The 23,459-nt window shown below is 34.7% G+C and overlaps 1 protein-coding gene across 2 annotated transcripts in view; it reads left to right on the top strand.

The window, feature by feature from the left end:
* Nucleotides 1–23,459, top strand: part of LOC150108046 (uncharacterized) — a 342,334-nt gene that overhangs the window by 271,909 nt on the left and 46,966 nt on the right. For both annotated transcript variants that reach the window (XM_090390587.1, XM_090390586.1), the window contains exons 18-20: nt 5,557–6,592; nt 12,644–12,744; nt 14,965–15,102. In XM_090390587.1, coding sequence (XP_090246713.1) covers nt 5,557–6,592; nt 12,644–12,744; nt 14,965–15,102 — 1,275 coding nt within the window. The remainder of the gene's footprint in view (nt 1–5,556; nt 6,593–12,643; nt 12,745–14,964; nt 15,103–23,459) is intronic.

The raw sequence follows: 23,459 nt of genomic DNA, 5'->3' as shown, positions 1-23,459 counted from the left end.
TATTGGATAGACAAAAAATATAGAAATTATTTTTATTTTTGTTTTCTCTTTTTATTGTACAATACAATTTTTATCAATCGGGAAAACATGCTACAATTGAAACGTTAACTATTTCACCAAAAAAAATAAAAATAAATAAAAATAATAATAAAATAAAATTAATAAATAAAATATATAAATAATAACATGAACATTTTCATCTTGCCAACACACAACATTGATGTGATATGGGTTCTAAATTTCTTGCATGGGAGATTTATATATATATATATTACAGTTTTGTAATAAAAAATTTCTGCTACATGAAGTTTGACAGAATCAACAATATTATTGTCTCATTTCTTTTTCTCGTGTGGGAGAAAAACAGTAAAATATTACTCTTAAATCAGATGTTATAATGGCAAAAATAGTAAGAAAAAAACATTTGCACTTTCTTTTCAAAACACAAAGAAAGAAAGAACATTGTAAATTCACCCAATGAAAAAGAAAATACTACATATTTTTCTTCTGTTATCTGATTTTTTTTTCTTGTAGTACAAAGAAGAAATAACTACATATAACATGGGAGAATGCAAGAGGGCAAAAATCTGTAAATTGATTACATTATAACTAATAGAGAAATCATGTCAGAAAAAAATATTTATGTAAGAGTTCTAACATCAGCAGATATAACAACATTTTCTTTTTTTTATTATTACTTGATGCCTCCAGGGAGTCCCAGACTCATAGAGGGAGGGCACCTACTCTACAACTCTCCGTCTCCACCACTCACTCCTCCATCTACCAACTACAGCAAACTTCATCATCTACATCAATGCCATCTACTGTCCACCACCACTAGTATTTTCACAGACAATCACAAGCATCCATGCCCATGGCAGGATTCGGGATTCGAACCCACAGCCTTTTGGCTGGAGAGCGGATACACTAATACGGGGGGGGGGCATTAGAAAATCTTCAAAATGAGCATAAATTTTGAATCATTCTGTATATGATATCGTTCATATTTTATTTTGGTAGTTGATTGGTAGTAGTGGTTTGGTGTAGTTGTGGAGACAGAGAATTGTGCAGTGGGTGTCCTCCTGCTACAAGTCTTCGGACTCCTTGGAGGTGTCACAAATAATAATAATAATAATTTTCAACATATCTATGGTGGTTACACACTGGATATGATCGTAATGTGCATCCGACAAAAGAAAAAAAAAAAAAAGATGAAGGCGAAGAGTCCCTCCTAAATATCATTGGATATAAATTTTTGATACTAAAAAGACTCACAATAGAAACCAAGTAATGCAATTTAACATCATTAAAACAAAACAAAAAAATTTTGTTTGTAAAACTGAAATGTGATGATCCATATACTGGCATTTTTCTAGGAAAGAAAGCAAAAGGTCATATTTATTTTAATAAATATTATTTAAAAATATAAAGATTTGACATAATATTTTCAATGCAAGCATTTGAAAATTTGCGAAAAAATTGTTTCTGTATTGTACATAAAGTGAAAGAACAATCAGTGCAACTGTTCGTTGCACTGATTGGAAGAATAAAATACAGCAAATTTACTATTACTAAACAGATTCATTGCAAAGGCTGATCGGTGGTCATTTCAGGATTGATTATTTTTCCACATGTGAAATTCGTTTCAATTTTTGGGAAGAGACACAATAAATGAATTGTGAGGCAATAAAAAAGGTCAAAATATCTTAGGACAGTAAAGGAAATTCAAGTAACACAGTACAGGTAAAGACAGGTGACACAAAGGTTACTCACTAACAGTTAATCCACTAATGGCTCTAAAATAGCCGTAAAGGGATTAACTGTGGAGGGAGGTAATGGCATGATAAAAGGTAGAATGCCAAAGTTTTGATCCATGAAAAAAAAAAAAAAAGCTAGGGTAGTCTGGCTATTTCGTCCATCTCGGCTGGTTGGGAGGCTAATAATTTACCTCTTATCCCTATCACCACTTCATATCCATTTGATCAGTTTTTCTGTGTGGTATCCTGTGAATGATACTCCCCATAGCTCTTTATGATTCAAGACGTGCATTGTCACAAAAGAAGGAAGAAAAAACTGACATGCACTGAAAACAGGTGTTTGAGGAAAATAAATAAAACAGCATAAACTGAAATAAACCGCAATCAGATCAGGGAAGAATTACACTACTTCCATATTCCAATAATAAGAAGTAAAAGAAAACAGTTGAAAGATTTCCTCAAATTCTCCAAAATCCAGGAATCCAGAACAAAATGGACAGAAAAGATCAAGAGTATAAGTAGTTTGAACTCCTACTGAAATTTAAATAACCTGGCTGCATATAGATAGTGCTGGAAAACTGTTGGTAAACAGGTTACTCATTTTAGCTATTTAAGCATGATTTTAATATGGATAGCAAGTTAAAAAATGAAAACAACTAATAATGTAAATAAGGCTGGTGTGGTGAGAAGCCAGTTGAATAAATTTATATCCAAAAAGACCAAAGACTAGCATTATACAAGAAAGCCTTTAAACTGATTTTAACATATGGATTGGAGGATTTAGTTAACAATTAAATGAAAGACACAAGACTACACATATCAAAGTTGTTTAAAAACAATTAAGAGAATGAATAACTGACATTAATAGCAGAGCAATGTTATTATTATTATTATTATTATTACATAACACCTCCAGCGAGTCCAAAGACTCATCGAGGGAGGGCACCTACTCTACAACTCTCCGTCTCCACCAACTGCAACTACCTTCATCATCTACACCAGCTATTTTCAACCGGTGTGCCACGAGAGGTCTTCAGGTGTGCCACGAGATTTATGAAACCAAATTAATTGAAAGAAATAATGTCATAATTTGCTCATTTATTTATTAGTGTCTGGTCTTCCATCTTCTTGTGTGTGTAAATCAATCAAAAGTATGCCTATTTTTTGCCAGATCAACAAAAAAATTAAAAGAATATATTTTTAGTGTGCTGCAGAATTTTAATAATTAGTCTAGGTGTGCCGTGTTATGAAAAAAGTTGAAAATCACTGATCTACACCAATGCCATCTACTACTGACCACTAGTATTTTCACAGACAATCACAAACATCCATGCCCACGGTGGGATTCAAACCCACAGCCTTTTGGATGGAGAGCGGATACGCTACCCACTCACCCAACCAGGCCTTCAAGTTAAAAATGAAGATATCATAAAAATAAATACTAATATGCAAGAATGTGTAAGCTAAGCTAATCTAAAATGGTATGGTCACTTAAATGGACTGAGAAGTAAAAGATCAGCATATTGAGTTGTTTGACTCAAGAAAAAGAACGACTTCATAATATGTGGTACATCTCTTGATTATACAACAGATGATAAACTGCTATGTAACTCATGGATGTATAGCACAAAGTTGCTGTATACCCATCAGTGTGTATATATATATATATATATATATATATATATATATATATATATATATAGAAAGTATTTTACCTTGGGTATGATAAATGTTAAAAATACCAAGCAATTTTAAACCTGGTTTTACTCCATTTCCCAAGTAAGCAAACAGACAAACAAGTCAAGTTTGTGCCTGCAAGTGATGCAAGTCTAGCTGATCCTACAGGTAGTGCAAGACCAAGGCAACTCGTGGTAAAGGTGGCATAAGCTCTGATCACTAATCTTAATATTTACCCTTAATGCCAAAACACATCTCCAAGAAGGGGATGTATGATGTTTTGTATTAAAGGCAAGGGGCCACTACCCAGACCGGTTTCAACCTTTGTTGAGGTGTATTTAAGTAAAGACCTCTCTAAAAATTAGGACGATCCCTAGACTACTCGATAGTGGCTGAAAGACCGTCCAACTCAGTGTTGTTCCACTCAGTGACAGACTCACTCTGTCACCGAGAAGAACTTCTCAGCATTGGCTCTACCCAGTGGCAGGCTCACCCCACCACCAGCCAGACCCATAATCTCAGCGGTGGCCCTACTCAGAGACAGGCAAAAACCTATCCCCAAGCAGAGCCTCTCAAGGCCAGCCCCCACCAGTGGGAGCAAGGCTAGAAATACCAAGATTTTAGTAATACAGAGCTTATAAGTATTTTACCAGAACAAGTTACCATAAGGTGTTTTAACCTTATTAAATAAAAATCTCAGGAGGAGATATAAATGTAGAAAGTATTTTACCTTATGTATGATAAATGTTAAAAATACCAAGCAATTTTAAACCTGGTTAATATTAAGATTAGTGATCAGAGCTTATGCCACCTTTACCACGAGTTGCCTTGGTCTTGCACTACCTGTAGGATCAGCTAGACTTGCAGGTGCACACTTGACTTGTTTGTCTGTTTGCTTACTTGGGAAATGGAGTAAAACCAGGTTTAAAATTGCTTGGTATTTTTAACATTTATCATACCCAAGGTAAAATACTTTCTACATTTATATCTCCTCCTGAGATTTTTATTTAATAAGGTTAAAACACCTTATGGTAACTTGTTTTGGTAAAATACTTATAAGCTCTGTATTACTAAAATCTTGGTATTTCTAGCCTGGCTCCCACTGATGGGGGCTGGTCTTGAGAGGCTCTGCTTGGGGATAGGTTTTTGCCTGTCTCTGAGTAGGGCCACCGCTGAGATTATGGGTCTGGCTGGTGGTGGGGTGAGCCTGCCACTGGGTAGAGCCAACGCTGAGAAGTTCTTCTCGGTGACAGAGTGAGTCTGTCACTGAGTGGAACAACGCTGAGTTGGACGGTCTTTCGGCCACTATTGAGTGGTCTAGGGATCGTCCTAATTTTTAGAGAGGTCTTTACTTAACTACACCTCAATAAAGGTCAAAACTGGTCTGGATAGTGGCCCCTTGCCTTTAATACAAAACATCATACCTCCCCTTCTTGGAGATGTGTTTTGGCATTAAAGGTAAATATTAAGATCAGTGATCAGAGCTTATGCCACCTTTACCACGAGTTGCCTTGGTCTTGCACTACCTGTAGGATCAGCTAGACTTGCATCACTTGCAGGCGCAAACTTGACTTGTTTGTCTGTTTGCTTACTTGGGAAATGGAGTAAAACCAGGTTTAAAATTGCTTGGTATTTTTAACATATATATATATATATATATATATATATATATATATATATATATATATATATATATGTAGAAAGTATTTTTACCTTGGGTATAAATATGTTAAAGATACCAAGTAATATAGCAACAGCAACTTTGTCTGACAACTGCCACATCATTATAATCATCTATTTTCTGTCAGATAGAGTACAAAATTGGTATAATACATTCATTAGAATTGTGCAATATTAATAATTTATTTAACCTATAATTTGCTACTCCTAACTTTAGTGCTATTTATTCATTTTTAAACTAGCTGTTCTGACTGTTATTTTCTGTCTATGACACTATACTGAAATTTCAATTTAAATCAATTTTTAAATGATATAAGTTCTTCATTTTTGATCTCTAGTTGTGTCTGCAGTTTATATCTCTAAAGTAGAATATTCAATTAAATGAAATTATGTACATGCTATTGAAAATAACAATATAATAATAGCATTTTTGTTATTTTAGGGAATGATCATGGCAGATGCTCCCAAAAGAAACCAAACCCTTTGAGAAATAGAGGACATTTTCTAGCAGATAGATATATTAGGCCACAAGCACCAGAACCAAAATATGATCATGAATTCAAAGAACACAGTTTTAATTATATCAATAGAACATCAGCATTTAGCCCATATAAGAGCAAAAACACAACTGTACCAGATGTAATGACTTTAAATACATATTCCGGTGAAGAGAAAGTTTCAGATTTTGAAAATTCTTATGAGATGCAAAAGAGTTTTACACAAGGTACCTTGATTGCTGCTAGAGATTCACTGACAGGTTTAGATAGTGCTATTGAAATTGGAAAGCATAATAATAAAGATGATGTTTTGCCAAGATCGACACCACATTGGCATTTAGAGGAATATAACTTAAAAATAATTAAAGAGCTACAAGAAAGGGAATGGACAATGACCTCACAACTTCAGGATAGTGAAGAGAGATTAGGTAGGCTTGAAAGTGATGTGAGGGAGAAAGAACGACAACTCAAAGATGCAGTTGGAAAAAATTTAGAATTGCAAATAGATGTAAATAACAAAATACAGGAACTGATGAGATTGGAAATGGAGAATATGCATTTAAAGCATAATTTTGATGATTGCAATAAAAGAAAATATGAAACCCAAGAGAGATTGACACAGACACAGAATGAACTTCTTCTTGTAAAGCAGAAGGGAAAAGAACTTGAAGATGAGTGCACACAGCTGAAAACTCAGTTATTAGATGCAGAGAAATCAAAATCTGAATTGTTAAAATCAAACAGTTTGCTAAAACAGCATCTAAATCTGCAAGAGGATGCCTTTAGAGATATTGAAAAAAAAAGACAAGTGATGGAGCAGAAAGTTCAAGCAGTGGAAGATAACTGGAAGAAAGTGATAGATGAAAACAGAACTTTGAAGAGAAAAGTAATAGAATTGGAAAGCAAGATTAAGTACAAGAGAAGACATTCTGATAAGGATATATTTGCCTATGACAGTGATGGAGAAACAAACAAAAGAATGTAAGTAAAAATGATGATAATTATTATGTATAAAGTAAATAATTTTATTGTAAAATTATGTAATAATGTCATTTATTATCATTGTTATTATTATGATAGTTCTTCTGTCACAGATAGCTCATCATACCATGCCTTAAATACATTCACATTCTTTCCAGTCAACATACTCTCAGGCAATGCATTCTAATCATTCACCAATCTAGATGTGAAAACTTTCTTCTTACTCCTTATACAGCATCAAGAAATGACCTCTTGTCCCCCACCCCATTTGCCACCATTCTATGAAACCTCCTGAATGTTAATTTGATAAAACCCCTTAACTATCTATCTCTATCATATCCCAACTGCCCTCCTCCTATCCACTAGATCTGCAAATTGCATTTTCTTAAAATTTTTTCATACTCAACATTTCAGATAACAGAAACCACCTTAGTCAATTACCTCTGGACCCTCATCCATAATTTTTCATCCTTTTTAAAACATATGTGATACTTATTTATTCTTTATTATTATTATTTATTTATTCTGACAAGAAAGAGACTAATTTGGAGGAAAAATTGTTGATAGGAGATTAGTAATAATGTAAGCTTTAATCATATAGTATAGTCATAGTATCTTGTACATCCCTAAAGGGTATGTATTAGGAATTTATCATCATCATCATCATCATCATCATATGGGTATCTCCATGGAGACAGAAGACTCATCATGGGAGACCTACATTAACCTTTATACACACAAGAACTATTATTATTATTATTATTATTATTATTAAACAAGACCTCCTTATCTTTATTTGTTAGCTTGTTCAACATCTGAGTAATCCTTTGAGCTCTTTTACCAACTTTTGCAATATGCCCTCTGAACTTCAACTCTGTCAACCATTACCACCAAGTCCATAGTCTCGTGAATTTCTTGCAATCGAGTACTATCAACATGATACACAATATGTAAAATTTTCAACTTACATTTTAAACATTAAATTGGCAACCATTATCCTACGTCTACAATGCCATGCCAATTTATTTACAAAGCCATGCTTTGCAAATTTATTTACAAAGCCATGCTGCCCACCATAGAGTATTGTATTCCTATCCACCCACTGCTGGATTTTAACTTTAACCAACTATTCTAATACTTTAACCATTGCTCCTGAAATACTAATTGGTCTACAATTGCTACTTCTATCTTTGAGTCACCATTATGTAATAGAACTATCTTACCTCTCTCCCCACTCCCTTAGTACCTAGAGGGAGAAGGACAATTTCATCAGAGGCATAGCATGTAGGCTAACATGCCATTCAGTCCCACTGCTGTATTCACCTTAATATTTTTAAAACAAACTGAGGTAGAGGAACAGCATCTACTATTCCTCTGCCTCAGTCTCATTTGCTACACAATTATGATATTTATTATAGTTGGTGTTGTTGTTAATCCACAGCATTTCACTGGTGTGAAACAGATGCCCTTCATTCCTTCCATTTTCTTTGATTTCCTTTATGTTCATATTCTGAAAATCCATTTTTAACATTTCATGGTATATCTCATAGAATTTCTCTTCACAAATGCTTACCAAAGGACCTGTAGAAAGGCTTATGTTGGCTTATATCGAATTTTTTTATCATTGTTTAATTCCCAACACAATACATTAATAAGGAAATAATATATTTATTTACTTGGTTGCTGATATTTTGCTGGATTTCTCCCTAGCATCTTCAGAGCACAAACAATTTTTACAGTTATAATTGTTAAGTAATTGCTTTTGCATAATGTGACACTCTGTGCTCTAAATATGCTAGGTAGAAAACCAGCACAATGTCAGTAACTAGTTATTATTATTATTATTACCATCCCAAGACCCCACGAAGTCAAAGACTCATCTAGGAGGTCCTTTTGTCAATACACATAGCTCATCATACTGCACCTTAAACACACTCAAATTCTCTGCAGACATCACCCTCTCAGGCAAGGCATTCCAATTATTCACAACTTTGCATGCATGCAAAAAACCTGCTTCTCACTCCTTTCCTTATACAGCTTCCAGGGATGACCTCTGGTTCTCCCCTTATCTCCCACTGCTTTCTGTAAAGCCTCTCCAACATTGATCCTGTAACAGTCCCTTACTAACTTCTAGGTCTCTATCATATCATCCCTCTTCCTCCTATCCACTTAACTCTGTAAATTGCATCTTCTCAACCTTTCTTCATATTCGACATTCCAGAGATCAGAAACATTAGTCAGTCGCCTCTGGACCCTTTCCAACATCTTTGTCCTTTTGAAAACCAAGTGATCAAATCTGGGCACAATAGTCTGTATGGCCTAATCAAAGCCTTATACAATGGAACAAGATTTACTTATCTCATTATAAAATTAACCCTACTTATCTCATTATAAAATTATGTTTTAAGAAGAAGGATTCATCATAATAAAATAATTTTGTCCTCTAAATAAAAGTTATAGGACCAGGATAAATTTCATTAGATTTTCTGTATGTGTTAGGTTAATGTAATTTCATTATGAACAAAAAATGAAATAAATTTTAAAAAACCGACTTAATATATTTCTGCAAGAGACTATGATACATAATAACTGAAAATTTGCTTGAAATGGTAAAGAATTTAGAAACTACAAGTGCTTTTCTTATATGTCGAAAGAAACTTTTTTTTTTTTTTTTTTTAAATCCATGCTTCTAAGAGATGTTTGTCTCACTACTAGAGACTCTCACCCATGGAAACCAAAATACTGGGTGTAAGTTGAAAGTGGGAGGGATAGCAAAAGTGATTTCAAGGTACTAAAAAGCTTGGCTACATGCAGGTTAGCCATGAAAGATGTTTCAAGGAAAGAAGCTAAGACAATTTTTAAATTCATCCAAACAAATAAAGGTGCTATAAATATTGTTCTCATTCAGTAAATTTGGACATTACTATGAAGTTTCTTTCTTTCTTTTTTTTTTTTTTTTTTTTAGAACATACTCTCAGTGTAATCACTGTTAACTCAGTATATCACTTTTAAAAAAGTGCATTTTTCTTATATACTGTCATAATGAAAATAAAATTTTGTTCATGGTGGTCTTGACAAATATTCCAGAATGGAAAAAAAAAAAAAAAAAATAGAAACACAGATAAATATAATAAATAAAAAGAATTCAGGACATGTTAGGCAATTGAATTCCAGCAAAAAATTTTTTTAAATAAAGGGGGGGGGGGTATTTGAGTGAATTTCTGTTTAAGTAATTTTGCATGATTGATTACAAAGGATACACATAGAACAGAGCTCATCTTATTCAAGTATTTAGTAAGCAGGTCTACTTATCCAGATACTAAAGAAGAAATCATTCAATCAAAAACACAGATCGGGGGTTGGATATTAGACTAGTGCATTGGATTGGATATTGTCTGTTTGATAGGTATCAGCAAGTTGTGTATAAGGGAGCAATATCATGGAAGAGAAAAGTCACTAGTGGTGTGAAAGCAAATGTGGTCTTACAAGAAGACTTGAATAGATTCAACAAATGGGCTCGGTAGTGGAGATACCAGTTCAATGTTGCAAAATGTAAGGTTTTAAAATTTGGGAAACAAAGATAGGATGTGATTTGGGAAACAAAGACTCATCCAGGGACAGTGTGCCAACAGCATCAAATGATTGATCCCTTCCAACTACTAACTGTGCTCAAACTTGCTTAACTTTTTGCGTGAGCAGCCATTAGTAGCAGAGGTTCTACCAATCGACCAACCTTTGCTGACACACACATTAAATTTTGTATTCATAAATTAAAATATCTTCGAATATTGCATCCTGGAATTTTCCACGCACAGAAACAAGTAATTGAGCTAGTCCAGCTACGTCTGTTGACTCATCCATTTGTATGGCAAACCACAAGCTACACCGAATAGTTTGAATGAGTTAGTCCTTAATATTACAGGCCATATCTTTAATTCTCATGGAAACTATGTCGTTTGACAAAGGAATGGTTCTGACAAGGTTTGCCTCTTTATGACCAAACATACAAGAAGCTATTTCTTCTGGTGCTGGAAGAATGAGTGACTTGCCTGTTGTGTGAGCTTTTCTAGCTTTTGCAATTTGAAGGCTTTCTTTGTCAGATGCTTTAAGTGCACTTTCATTTTCTTCTACACCAGAAAAATGCTTAATTATGGTTTTTCTACTACTCAAGTTTTCTGAAAGATGTTCAAAATAGCTTAAGGGGTTATTTTTTAAATGCTCATGTTTTGTTTAAAAATGTTGCCATAAAAGAGACTGTTTCATAGAATTTTGTGACAGGATTTCAGTGCAAACAATGCACTGTGGATTTAGTTCTACTAAAAAAAAGGGTGGTTGATGGAGAGATACCACAGAGTAGTTTACTCAGGAGTAGAGTCCAAAAGACGGCCTGTGACTAGTGGTGTGCCGCAGGGTTCTGTTCTTGGACCGCTGCTGTTTAATTTGTTCATTAACGATATAGGCAAGGATCTGAGAGGAACGGTTCATTTGTTCACTGATGATGCTAAGTTGGGTAGGGCAATAGTGAATGCAGAAGATGTCAAAATTTTGCAGGATGATTTGGATAGATTGGAGGTCTGGGCTAAGGAGAATGGATGTCAATTTAATGTGGTAAAATGTAAGGTTATGCATTTTGGGGTGAAAAGATTAGCAACAGTATATTACATTGGTGGAACTGTACTCCAGAGATTGATGAGGCCAGGAATTTGGGAGTGTTGGTGGATAGGGAGTTGAAGTTTAGGGATCACATCACAAAAGTGACTAAATCAGCTCATCAAATCATTTTGTTGCTGAAAAATACTTTAACAAGCAAAGACAAACAGGTTATTGTTCCTCTGTATCGAGCCTTGATAAGACCCCATCTAGACTACTGTGCCCAGATATGGGTGCCAGGGTTTCTTATAGATGGAGAGGATCCAGAGACGAGTGACCAAGATGATAGCAGGTCTATGGAATGAACCTTATGAAAACAGGTTGAAGATTTGTGGGTTGCAGAAATTGGTTGATAGGCAGAAAAGGAGAGATATGATTGAGACATTCAAATTGCTGAAGGGTTTCTATAGGATTAATTCAGAGGATATTTTTGAGATCAGGACTGGTGGTGGGAGGACTAGGGGACATCCATGGAAGCTGGGCAAAAGTGTGGTTAGTAAGGGAGTTAGAGCTGGGTTTTTTACTTTTTGACTGGTGAATGAGTGGAATAAGCTGCCTGAGTCTGTTGTGGATGCTATGACAGTGAATGAGTTCAAGGCAAAGTATGATAGATACTGTGTAAATGTCAAATAGTTGTGATGGCATGATGTTTAGGCTTCCCTCGATGAGTCTAAGGACGCCTTGGAGTCGCCCGTAATAATAATAGTAAATTTCCCCATGTAAAGCCAAATTGTAAATATGATTCATGATATTTACATTTAAAAATCTTTTTATCACTTGATTGTTTGACATTTAACGTTCTTTTAGTTACTGCTGAATACAACTCTTTACTCATATGGCATGATTATGTAGTTGTAGATGTAGAAGCAATCAGCTCCACATTACTTTTCTTTTTAATTATCCATTTATCCATGTTTCAAGGCACTTTAGAAACACATTTATTTGACTTCACAGTAAACTGAAGACTAAAAATAACTTTAAGCACAGCAAGTGAAATAAATCACAACAAATACACAGAGCAGTAAGAAGGCACATTCACTTAGAATGGATGTTTTGCAGTGATCAGCTATTTGGGTAGGTTCAGCTCTCAAGCAGGGAAGGGGAGGGAGGATTAACAAATGTGTATAGACATGAACTACAGTGGCGCACTTTGTCACTCAGTTCTCACAAATTCATCAGTATTAGTGTTGCCAACTTAGCAACTTTTGAGCTCTCACGGCATACCCCCCCCAAAAAAAAAAATTTTACCACATATCCCAAGGGGTAGCATACCACAGGTTGAGAACCCCTACTCTGGAGGACTCTGATAATTAATAATAATAATGATGATGATGATGATAATAGTAGTAAAACTGTTTTCTCTTAAGTTTTTATTGGTTATAACAAAAATATCATAATTAGTTTTGCAGATCTACCACCACCTCCACCACCACCGTATAATAGGATGAGGCAGCTTACAAAACAGAGACCTTATAGTCTGCCCTTAAAGAAATATTTTGAAGGTAAGATTTTTGTTAGTAATATTTCTTCTCAGAATTACAGTCAACTCATTCAGTACTGCAAAGCATTGAAAGGTTTTACCCAAAGCCACATTGCATCAATGTTATTCTAAGAGAAATTCATCTAATATAATAAGCTGTTCCTTTGTTCATAAAAGTTTGTTCTAGTGAGAAATGACTGTATCAAAACGCAAATTGCAAATATGTTTTTATAACTAAAAAAAGATCAAGATGTTTCAAACTTGCAACCTAATCATGCTTAATTTGTTTATCTAATTTATACCACTAAAGAATCTAACCCTTACTGTGTATTTGGGGTCAAGTAATCTTATCAAAATCAAACAATTGATCATGAAACCTAATTTTGACGGTGTTAAAATATTTCTGCAAGTCAGGCCTGAATTAAGTTATCCAACCAGCTATTCCAGGCAAGTAGCTGGTTGGTGTCCCCCTGCTTCCCTGCAATTATCATTGAGAATTTATTAGTCCCAATTTATTGAATGAAATCTTACATTTAATCATGTCTTTTTTTTTTTCTTGCAAAAAAAAAAAGGTTTCTTTCTCAATTTAGCACAGACAAGTCAAGCATTCAGAACACACACAATTTAAACAAAAAAAATACTGTTGTTGGTGATGATGCAATTGATGGTAGTAGTGTCGTAGTTGGAGAATCAAGCAGTAGTGGAGAGGATGAGATGTATTTACGAAGTAGAGCAGTGTGTGCCTTCCTCTGATGAGTCCTTGGACTGCCTGGAGGTGTCACATATAATAGAAATAATAGCACATGTAAAGGTATCAATCAATTCTGCAATTTTAATTTTTGAAGTGGTGTCCTTTTCATAGAACATAACCAGCAAGTTTACTTTATCTCCTTCAAGAACTGATCTTTTTTGCATTTTTCACTTGATTTAGAATTGCTGTACTGTTTGCAATTGGCAGTGTTAGATAAATCCTTACAGCAATCTCTAAGTTTGGGAAGATACTTTCTAGGTTTTCTTCTTTTTTTTTTTTTTTTTATTTTATTTTGATGTATAAGAGTACATCTCATGTTAAAACTCAACATTTTTAACATCCCTCGAACACCATTGATAACAGCTCATAATAATATTCATAAGCTTGCACCCTTACTAGGAATCCAGTGTCCCCCTTGCCACATCTTGGACACTCTCATGCAAATACTCACTTGTATACATTAGAACTGTAATATAACAACAGATTTTCAGAAAGATAACTTACCATTTATATAGTATTGATTTAAAGTGTAAATATAAATTATGAAAATTGTTTAATATTACTATAAAAATGTATATGAATCAATGACCAAATGATTTGTATGTGTAAAAAATATTCATTTGTTAGGTACTCAATTTCATCTAAAAAATCAAACAGTTCTTGTACCTTTAAAACCACATGCTTATAGTTTCTAGGGGAAAGGGGGGTATCTATCACTCTCTGCTAAACTAAACCTTGCTTGAAGAGGCCTAGTAAAAATTCCTCTTATTATTATTATTATTTGACACCTCCAAGGAGTCCGAAGACTCATCACGGGAGGACACATACTATACAACTGTCTTCACCACTACACCGAACCTCTACTACCAATCAGTACCATCTACCACCCACCACAACTAGTATTTTTTGTCTCTAAATTGCATGTGTTCAGAAAGGCCGATTTGTCTGTATGCAGGGTGAAAAACCCTGCTGCCTCCGTATGAGATCGGCTAACTCACCTTTGTATTCAAAGGTGAGTTAGGCGAATTCGTATTTGAATTTGTATTCAAAGGCGAATTCAAATGCTATTTGAATTCGCCTTTCCTTCCCAGATAAATAATGGGTATTAAAGCTAATCAACTAGCTATTATAAAAGAAAAATGCCTTCAAGAGCTTGAATTGTTAAGATGGAATTTTTTTTTACCTAATAAAGTCAGAACCAAAACGTTTTTACAAAAGCAAGAATTTGTGTGGTCTGCCAGTGTATATTTTGCATGTTGATCAAAAAAATGTTAACTAGAAATGCAATTATAAAAAATATCAATGGTGAGAGCAGTATTAGATGACATCAACCTGTTTTAATCAGAGAGATTGCTGGATGAGAGTTAGCATGCAATTTTTTTAATGTCAGAATTAAGTTTCTTTTAGTTATTGTACTGGTGGTAATCAGATGCCAAAGAAATGCAGTTGTTAAAAGTCCCAGTTAAATACAATTTTCTTTCCGTTTCCAAGATGAAATATTTCCAAATGCTCCAGAGAATCTCTTGCTCAAAGAAGTGCTCTGTGTTATTCGTGAGTTGCATGCAGAATTGAAAAAAGGATGGAGTGTTACTAAAGGTCCATATGATAAAGATCATTGTAACTTTGATGGTAAGTCTTGATACCAGATACAGTTTGTATTCTTTTAATAGATACTTTCTAGATTTTGAAGGGAAAAAAAAATAAACACAAAAAATAATAACTATGATAATTTTATTAAAATTAGTTTTACTAGGTAATTTTTAATTAATGTGTCTATGAATAGCATGCATTCATAGACACATTCACTTTTTTCACATTCCAATGTATTTGATTAAAGACAAAGACTTATATATTATTTAATGCAAATACTGTATATTATCTTGAAAGTTTATTTTTCACTTGGTTAGATATAATAAATTTAGTTTAATCCTTTATCCAAGTGTGAGCAAACAAAGTTTGCACCTGAAAGTATCTTCAGGACTGGGGTAAGGTGGTACAACGCCAGGCAACTTGTTGCAAAGGTGGAGCAAGATAACATCACTCCTATCTCAGTATCTCCCATAATGCAAAACACATCTCCTTGTGGATATGTATATAATGTTATGCATTAAGGGAAGGGCCACTACCCAGACTAGTTTCAACCTTTATTGAGGTCTCTTCAGTGGGAGCCAGGCCCAAGTGGAGATACCAGGCAGAAGCATTAGCAAGGTCATCTCCACCTATAGGAGTTGCCAAACAGTGTGCCACCTTTTTAATAAATTACTCTGGATTTAGAGAAAGATGTTGAAAGTTTATTTTTCACTTGGTTAGACTATAATAAATTTAGTTTAATCCTTTATCCAAGTGTGAGCAAACAAAGTTTGTGTCTGAGAGTATCTTAAGGACTGGGGTAAGATGGTACAACACCGGGCAACTCGTTGCAAAGGTGGAGCAAGATCCACCTTTGCAACGAGTTGCCCGGTGTTGTACCATCTTACCCCAGTCCTTAAGATACTCTCAGACGCAAACTTTGTTTGCTCACACTTGGATAAAGGATTAAACTAAATTTATTACCATATATTATTGCGTATAATGCGATCTATGTATAATGCAAACTAGAAATATTGTTTGAAAACTAGCCCTAAAATGCTATGTCCACGTATAATGTGATCTGTTAATCTTGTTCTCAGCTAAAAAAAAAAATCAGCTAACGCCTTTTTTATTCCCGTATATAGGGAGTATGCAAGGCCGTTTTTAGCCCTTATCTAACTTTTGCAGACTGAGTGTAACAACACCAGAAATCATTGATCAAGTGCACGATATGGTATTGGATAACTAGCGAGTCAGAGTGCGTGAAATTGCTGAGACTATAGGCATTTCAAAAGAACATACAGGATATATTTTGCATGAAGAATTGCAAATGATAAAACTTTGTGCAAGATGGGTGCCATGCTTTCTCACAGCAGATGAAAAATGCACTCGCATGAAAATCTCTGAACAGTGCTTGGAACATTTTAACAAGAACAAAACTGATTTTGTGCATCAATTTATTACTATGGATGAGACTTGGATTCACTGTTAAACACCAGAATCCAAACAGTAGTCAAAAGAGTGGACAGAAGCTGGCTGTATGGCGCCAAAGAAGACAGTCGGTTCCATCAGCAGGAAAGGTCATGGAATCATGACCTTTCCTGTTTTGGTGTTTTGGGATGCTAAAGGCATTTTGTTCAATAATTATCTTGAAAAGGGTAAAACAATAACCAGGGAATATTATTCTGATTTTTTAACCAGACTAGACAAAAAAATTCTTAAGAAAAGATCCAGTTTGCAGAATAAAAAATCATCTTTCATCAAGACAATGCACCTGCCCACAAAGGTGTTTTGGCAATGGGAAAAGTAAGGGATCTGTACTGTGAATTGTTGGAACATCCACCCTATTTCCCAGATTTGGCTCCCTCTGACTTCTATCTTTTCCCAAAACTAAAACTCTTCCTCGCTGGTCAGCATTTTTTTTTTCAAATCAAGAGGGGATTGCAGATATAGAGGGGTATTTTGCAAATCTTACTGAGAACCGCTGCAGGGATAGGATAATGGTGATGGAACATCGCTGGAATAAATGCATTAGTCTTAAGGGTGATTATGTTGAAAAATAAAAATACTTTTGAAATTATAAATTCGTTTTTTCATTGTTAGGCCAAGAACTTTTCAGACCACCATCATAAGTAACATAAGAAATATGTGTCCTTTGAACTTCAAGTCTCTGTGGATCTGCACTTCCAGATCCCAAATCTCACTGAAATGTGGTACACAACATTACACTTCTTCATCTGCACTTAATGGGGGTTGCAGATGTAATGTTACTATCTTCTTCAAGTTAACAGTCAATTTAAATCTTCTGAAGGTACTTAACATCAGTATCAATTTGTATAACTCTCTTCAACTTTGTATTATTGGCAAATATCTGAATATCACTTGTCAGTTCACAAGAAATATCATTTAAAATAATATGAGTAGCAGTAGCTCAAGAGAAGAACCTTGTGGAATGCTATGTGGTTATCTTCCTTTTTGGGAGGGGTGTTACTGGTATATTTCAGTTAAGCCTTTATAATTCAGTCCACAATGATAGTGTCCTTTGGTTGGATGAGCTTGGTTTGAACCCTGGTCTTATACATAGGTAATAGAGTTATTTCTTCTGAAAACTCTGAATTTTTTCTAATACAAAACAGGATAACTAGCCAGCAATCACATGTAGCTAACAGAATAAATACATACGAGGTATTACATCGTTGTGGAGTAGCCTTCTCTGATGAGTCATGAGATTCATGGGAAGTAGTGAAAAATAATGATAGTAATAATCAATCTCCCATTCACATCACTAATCTATTATCCATCCCACCTAATTCAACTTGTACACGAGTCTGCCGTTTGGCAAATACCTTCTCAAAGTCTAAACGTGTCAGCATATATGCTGACATGAGTTTCTCTTACCCAGTATTATTATTATTATTATTATTATTATTATGGGTATCTCCATGGAGTCAGTAGACTCATCGCGGGAGACCCAAACTAACAAAACCATATCTGTCATATCTCTTCTTGAATTCATTTATAGATGAAGAACTCACAACTAAGTCAGGCAATGAATTCCACTCATTCACCACCCTCCAGGCAAAAAACCTTGTTCTTACACCCTTGTTAACCACACTCTTCTTTAATTTCCAGGGATGACCTCTTGTTCTTCCATCACTATCACACAGCTGAAACATTTCTCAATTATTATTATTATTACATTACACCTCCAAGGAGTCCAAAGACTCATTGAGAAGATGATAATACAAGCTGTAGTTGGTGGGTTAAGTGGTGGAGACAGATACCTATAGAGTAGGTGTCTGTCTCCACCACTTAATCCACCAACTACAGCTTGTATTATCATCATCACACCCTCCATGGAATCAGCATATTTGTTACTTTTTCACAAAATGCAAATAGATTGCTAAAGCAAGACCTTCCTTCTGTAAATCCATACTAACCATCATAGAGAATCCTATGGCAATTGATCCAAACCTATATTCTTGTGTCTTCTCTAATCTCTTCAGAACCTTAACCACAATTGCAGATGTACTGACTACTCTATGATTGTAAATCTTAGCATACTCTTATGCAGTAGCATTGCTTTTTCTTTCACTCCTTTGGAACCTTTCCTTTTACAAGATTCTCTTTAAAATTTGAATCTAAGAGGGATCTGAAGACATTTTCTTGAAATAGCCAAGACAGATTGAAGGAGTGCTGCATACAGAACTATCAGAAATCAAAAATTATGATGGAACTAATGGCCTGGCAATTACAATGTTGAGTATGCCAAAGTTTGCATCAAGCCCATCCTCTGTTTATACCTGCATTTGTCATAGCCTTTAGTAGTCCAGGATATATCCCACAGTCCAGAGGCATTAAACCATCACACTCAAAGAAACTAGAAATTAACTAATATAGGCAAGAGTCAAGGTATGGCATCTTTCCTCTGAGAAGTAGATATGACTCATCTGCAACTTAGTATTACCTAGTATCATTCTGCACTACTAGCACCACCAGGTTGTAAATGAGTTTCATCCCCTGGAGATATACTAGTTTGCTTATCAGAAACTTCAAATGACTCCTAAACACAGACCCAGTCCAAATTTGTTCCCCCCCCATGCAATATAAGTGATGTTTCAGAGTTATGTCACACATGGAGAGATCCAACATTTCTTCTTTCCAAATATAAAATTTTAAAATAGTTATTCCATAGACCAGCTACTAGATCTGTAGTATACTGGACCAGACATATTGGTCATGCTTTAGGAAGCTTCTGAGTCAGCTGTCAAATAATTTTGTTTCACCATTCTGCTAGTAATGGGAAAGCCACAATTTACAGAGGAATTGGATGAAATTCTCTCTCTCTCTCTCTCTCTCTCTCTCTTTCTGTGTGTGTGTGTGTGGCATGGTAAAGAATCCATACTGTATACCCCATGTCCTCTCCATTTCTCAAGCAAAGAGAAATAGATTATATATGGAAAAGGCAACTCTCTCAAAGCTTTCCATTCACTTGGCAAATATATATATGGCCTTAGTTCCAACCTCAGTGATGTTTTTATTTCACCTGAAAAAACCACATCTACTTTTCCTAACAGAAATACATATCTTCCCTTTTTCAAGCACTACTTCTCTCGTGTTAGTGCATCAAAACACATCCATGATAATCTTTATGGCAAGTTGGGACTAGCAGACCATGCTCTGGATACTCCTCCACCACTTATCTCAATTTTTCCAATTATGCACTCTCTAAATTCATTTAATCTCAAAGGTAGTAGTTTTGCATGCATTCATTCTGATGTATCAGGCCTGCACAACATACGGCCTGTAGGCTGCATGCAGCCCACAATGCCATTTATTTTGGCCTGTCTGCCTGATTGAAATTAATTAATCATATGGGGAATATGAAATTAGACAATTTGAATTAATTTTTTACTAAGACTTCATGCTTACGTTCATGCGATTATTGTCACAATCATGTTTCTTTCAACTCAACAATAAATTGCATTTGGAGTTATTCCCACTATTGTATTTAATAACAAATCATTACAACCACTTCGAGGTTTTGTTAGTGCTAGTGTCGCTGCGGGGAAATTCAAAGTTACATCTCCGTGATAACGACTTGATTTCTACAAACGAGAACGAATCATATTACACAAAGTTGGCAGTGTAGTGGTTGGTTGTAGCTGGAGCAATATATTACATAACTGTTATCATAACCTGCATTATTGTGAGTTTTTCATCATTAGTTTTTTGTAATTAATATTGTCAATCTTGACACAAGGAGCTTAAGTAAAAAGTGTAAAATAGATTTAGAACATTGAGCATTTAACCCTGAGTGGACAGACAAATTTTTTTTTTGTCCACTCAGGGTTAAATGTTTAAGGACAAAATAGTGTGCATGCATTGTTTGCCTAGAATCTATCGCTGTGCCAAAAGAGTACAATCTGAGATGTCATTTTGAATCGAAACATCCTAACCTTGGCAAGTTGGATGCAAGTGAAAAGCAAATAAAAGCAGCAAAGTTATTGAAAGTCGTTAGCGATGAGCAACAAGCCTTTAAAAAAGTGACATCTGCAAATGAAGTTGCCACAAAGGTAAGCTTAAAAATATCACAAGAAATAGTTTGTGCTGGCAAATCATTTACTGAGGGAGAGTTGATAAAAAAGTGTTTGATGATTGCCGTTTCTGAATTGTATCCTGATAAAAAAAATAATTTTGAAAATATCAGTTTGTCCCATATGACTGTTCAGTGCAGGGTGGCTGATATTACCGAGTATCTTAAAGATAACCTGCAAAAATCGGCTAGTGAATTTGTCTATTATTCGCTTACTATGGATGAAAGTACTGATGTGAAAGATACTGCACAGCTTTTAATATATGTAAGAGGCGTTAATAAGAATTTTGAGGTGACAGAGGGGCTTGCTGGTTTGTGTTCAATGAAAGGAAGTACAACAGGAAAGGAGATTGCAGAAAATGTAAAGATGTGTGTAGCCGAAAAACTATCCTTAAATTTCAAGAATTTAGTAGCAGTTTGCACTGATGGTGCCCCATCTATGTGTGTGGAAAAAATGTTAGTGCTGTAACATTTATTGAACAGTATGCAGGTAAACCATTGATAAAATTTCACTGCCTAATTCATCAGCAGGTGTTATGTTCAAAGGTTTTGCAGTTTGATCATGTGATTAAAGTTGTATTTGCTCTGTCAACTATATTCGAGCTCGGGGTTTGAAACACAGAATGTTTCAGGTGTTTCTAGAAGAAAATGATGCCGAGTACGGGGGTCTACCATACCACACCGATGTACGTTGGTTGAGCCGCGATAAAGTTTTGTTACGCTTTGTCGCTCTAAAAAATGAACTAGTTGAATTTTTGGAATCTCAAGAAGATATGGAAAAATTCCCAGAAATAATGGATGAAGAATGGAATCAAGATTTATTTTTCTTGTGTGACATTTTGGTTAAGCAAAACAATGACCTTAACTTACAGCTTCAAGAAAAAAATAAGTTTGTTTTTCAGTTAATGTCTCTTATAAAGGCATTCAAAGTGAAATTAAGTTTGTTTGAAAAGCAACTTGCTAAGGGGGATATGTCACATTTCTTAACTTGTCGACAGAATATTCCATCAGTGGTGGGTGGAAAATATAAGATTCATTCATTCAATGGTAGGTGGAAAATATAAGAGGCACATATCACTTCTAAGTGAGGAGTTTCAGAAAATTATGCCATTGAGTAATGAAGATGAAGTCCACATAAAAGTGATTAAGGATTTTTCTGTCGAAGCAGGAAATCTACCTGTCAAACTCCAGATGGACGTTATTGATCTCCAGTGTTCTGAAAACTATCAGGTCAAGCATAGGGATAGTTAAAGTCATTAATGTGACATTAATGTCGCAATGAATTCACATTGCGACATTAATGTCACAATGTGAATTCATTCACTGATATTTCACTGAGAATAAGTGTGATATTCTCAGTGAAATTATTAGTAAACTTTGTATTTATGTTTAAGTGGTTTTTATTGAGAAATTTTGCAGCTATGTCTGTTTGTAAATAATTTGGATTATAATTTTAATTGACTCTCTAAACAATTTAAATATGCATATTAATTAGTATTTACTGTAGACCTACTAACAAATTTACTTAAGTTTAGCTGCAGTGGACTACTCTATGATTCAAGGTCTGAAGTGATCTGGCCCTTGGTCAGGTGGTCCAAGTTGGGTTTGGTCCTCAAAGACAATCAAGTTGTGCAGGCCTGTGACATATCATATCAGAGAGAATAGAAATCTTCCCTCCCCCTTTTTTTTTTAGGTAAAAATCATGTTAGTTCTAATAAGTGTAGTCATACATTCTTAAAGATTTCAATATTCACAATTCCAACTGGTTTTCCTTCTGCAACTCTACTGATCCAGCAGTTACAAAGACATTTAATGTCCCCCACCACTACCACACACAAACACAGAGATCTTACAAAAATTATTGTTCACATGCCTGCATCAGAATATCATAATAAATCTACCCACTTTCCCAATACTATATATCTCTTCCTCTTTAGGGATCTTTTAAGTATACTTTGAAGGCTCTTTGTTCTGTAGGCAATTCAGACATAATGTAGTGTTCATTTCTTCTCCCATGGAGCAACACTAGCACACCACTCTTATCCAGATGTTGTCTGACATTATTTAAGAATTCTAACTTGGATCTATGTTTCATTTCCTTGGTTGGATTATCAGTCTTCTGATTTAAACATTTCCACTGCATATACCACTGAAGCAATTCTTATTGATATGGGAACATTCACATTTTAACCATTCCATTTTAAATTTTCCTTCTTTATACTAAACTCTGGTTCTTCAAGAGGTGTGCAGCTATACAAGAGAAAAATCAAATAGATCCAAAGAAAATCCTAGGGAATTTTTTAGCTATGTGGCCAGTTGGAATTGTTTAATGAACACTTTATTGGTGTATTTCATCCTGGCAGAGTAAATTTTAATACTAGAAGGATAGGGCAGGGTTCGAGGTTTAGAGGTGCAGGAGGAGAGCTTGTTTCAAATACTGAGTACTCTGGATGTCAGTAAAGCTGTGGGATTGGATGGTATTTCACCACGAGTTTTGAGAGAATGTGCATTTTGCTTGTAGAAACCAAGCAAATATAAAACAAATATAATTCATTTATAAAATTTAATTATATTAATAGAATAATAAAAATGAATATGTTAATAGAATAGTTAACTATTAATCGTTTACTTTGTTTTAACACTTCCATAATTGAAGCAATTCTTTGCTTACTAGAAGGAATTATCTTCCAGTCCATTTTGCAAGCAGCTCCCAAGTTGGGTGATTATTAACACAGACAAATAGGGATTTTTTTTATCTTAGAAACTCCAATTTGATAAGTTTGTAACAAAAACAACAACAATAAAACCTCATGCTATTTCA

Source organism: Typopeltis vanoorti, chromosome 3 (genome assembly GCF_054136105.1).
Source record: "Typopeltis vanoorti isolate ZY-2024b chromosome 3, IOZ_Tvanoo_1.0, whole genome shotgun sequence".
In the NCBI taxonomy this organism is placed as follows: domain Eukaryota; kingdom Metazoa; phylum Arthropoda; class Arachnida; order Uropygi; family Thelyphonidae; genus Typopeltis; species Typopeltis vanoorti.
The sequence above is the reverse complement of the archived record's forward strand: the minus strand, read 5'-3'. Positions and strand labels throughout refer to the sequence as shown.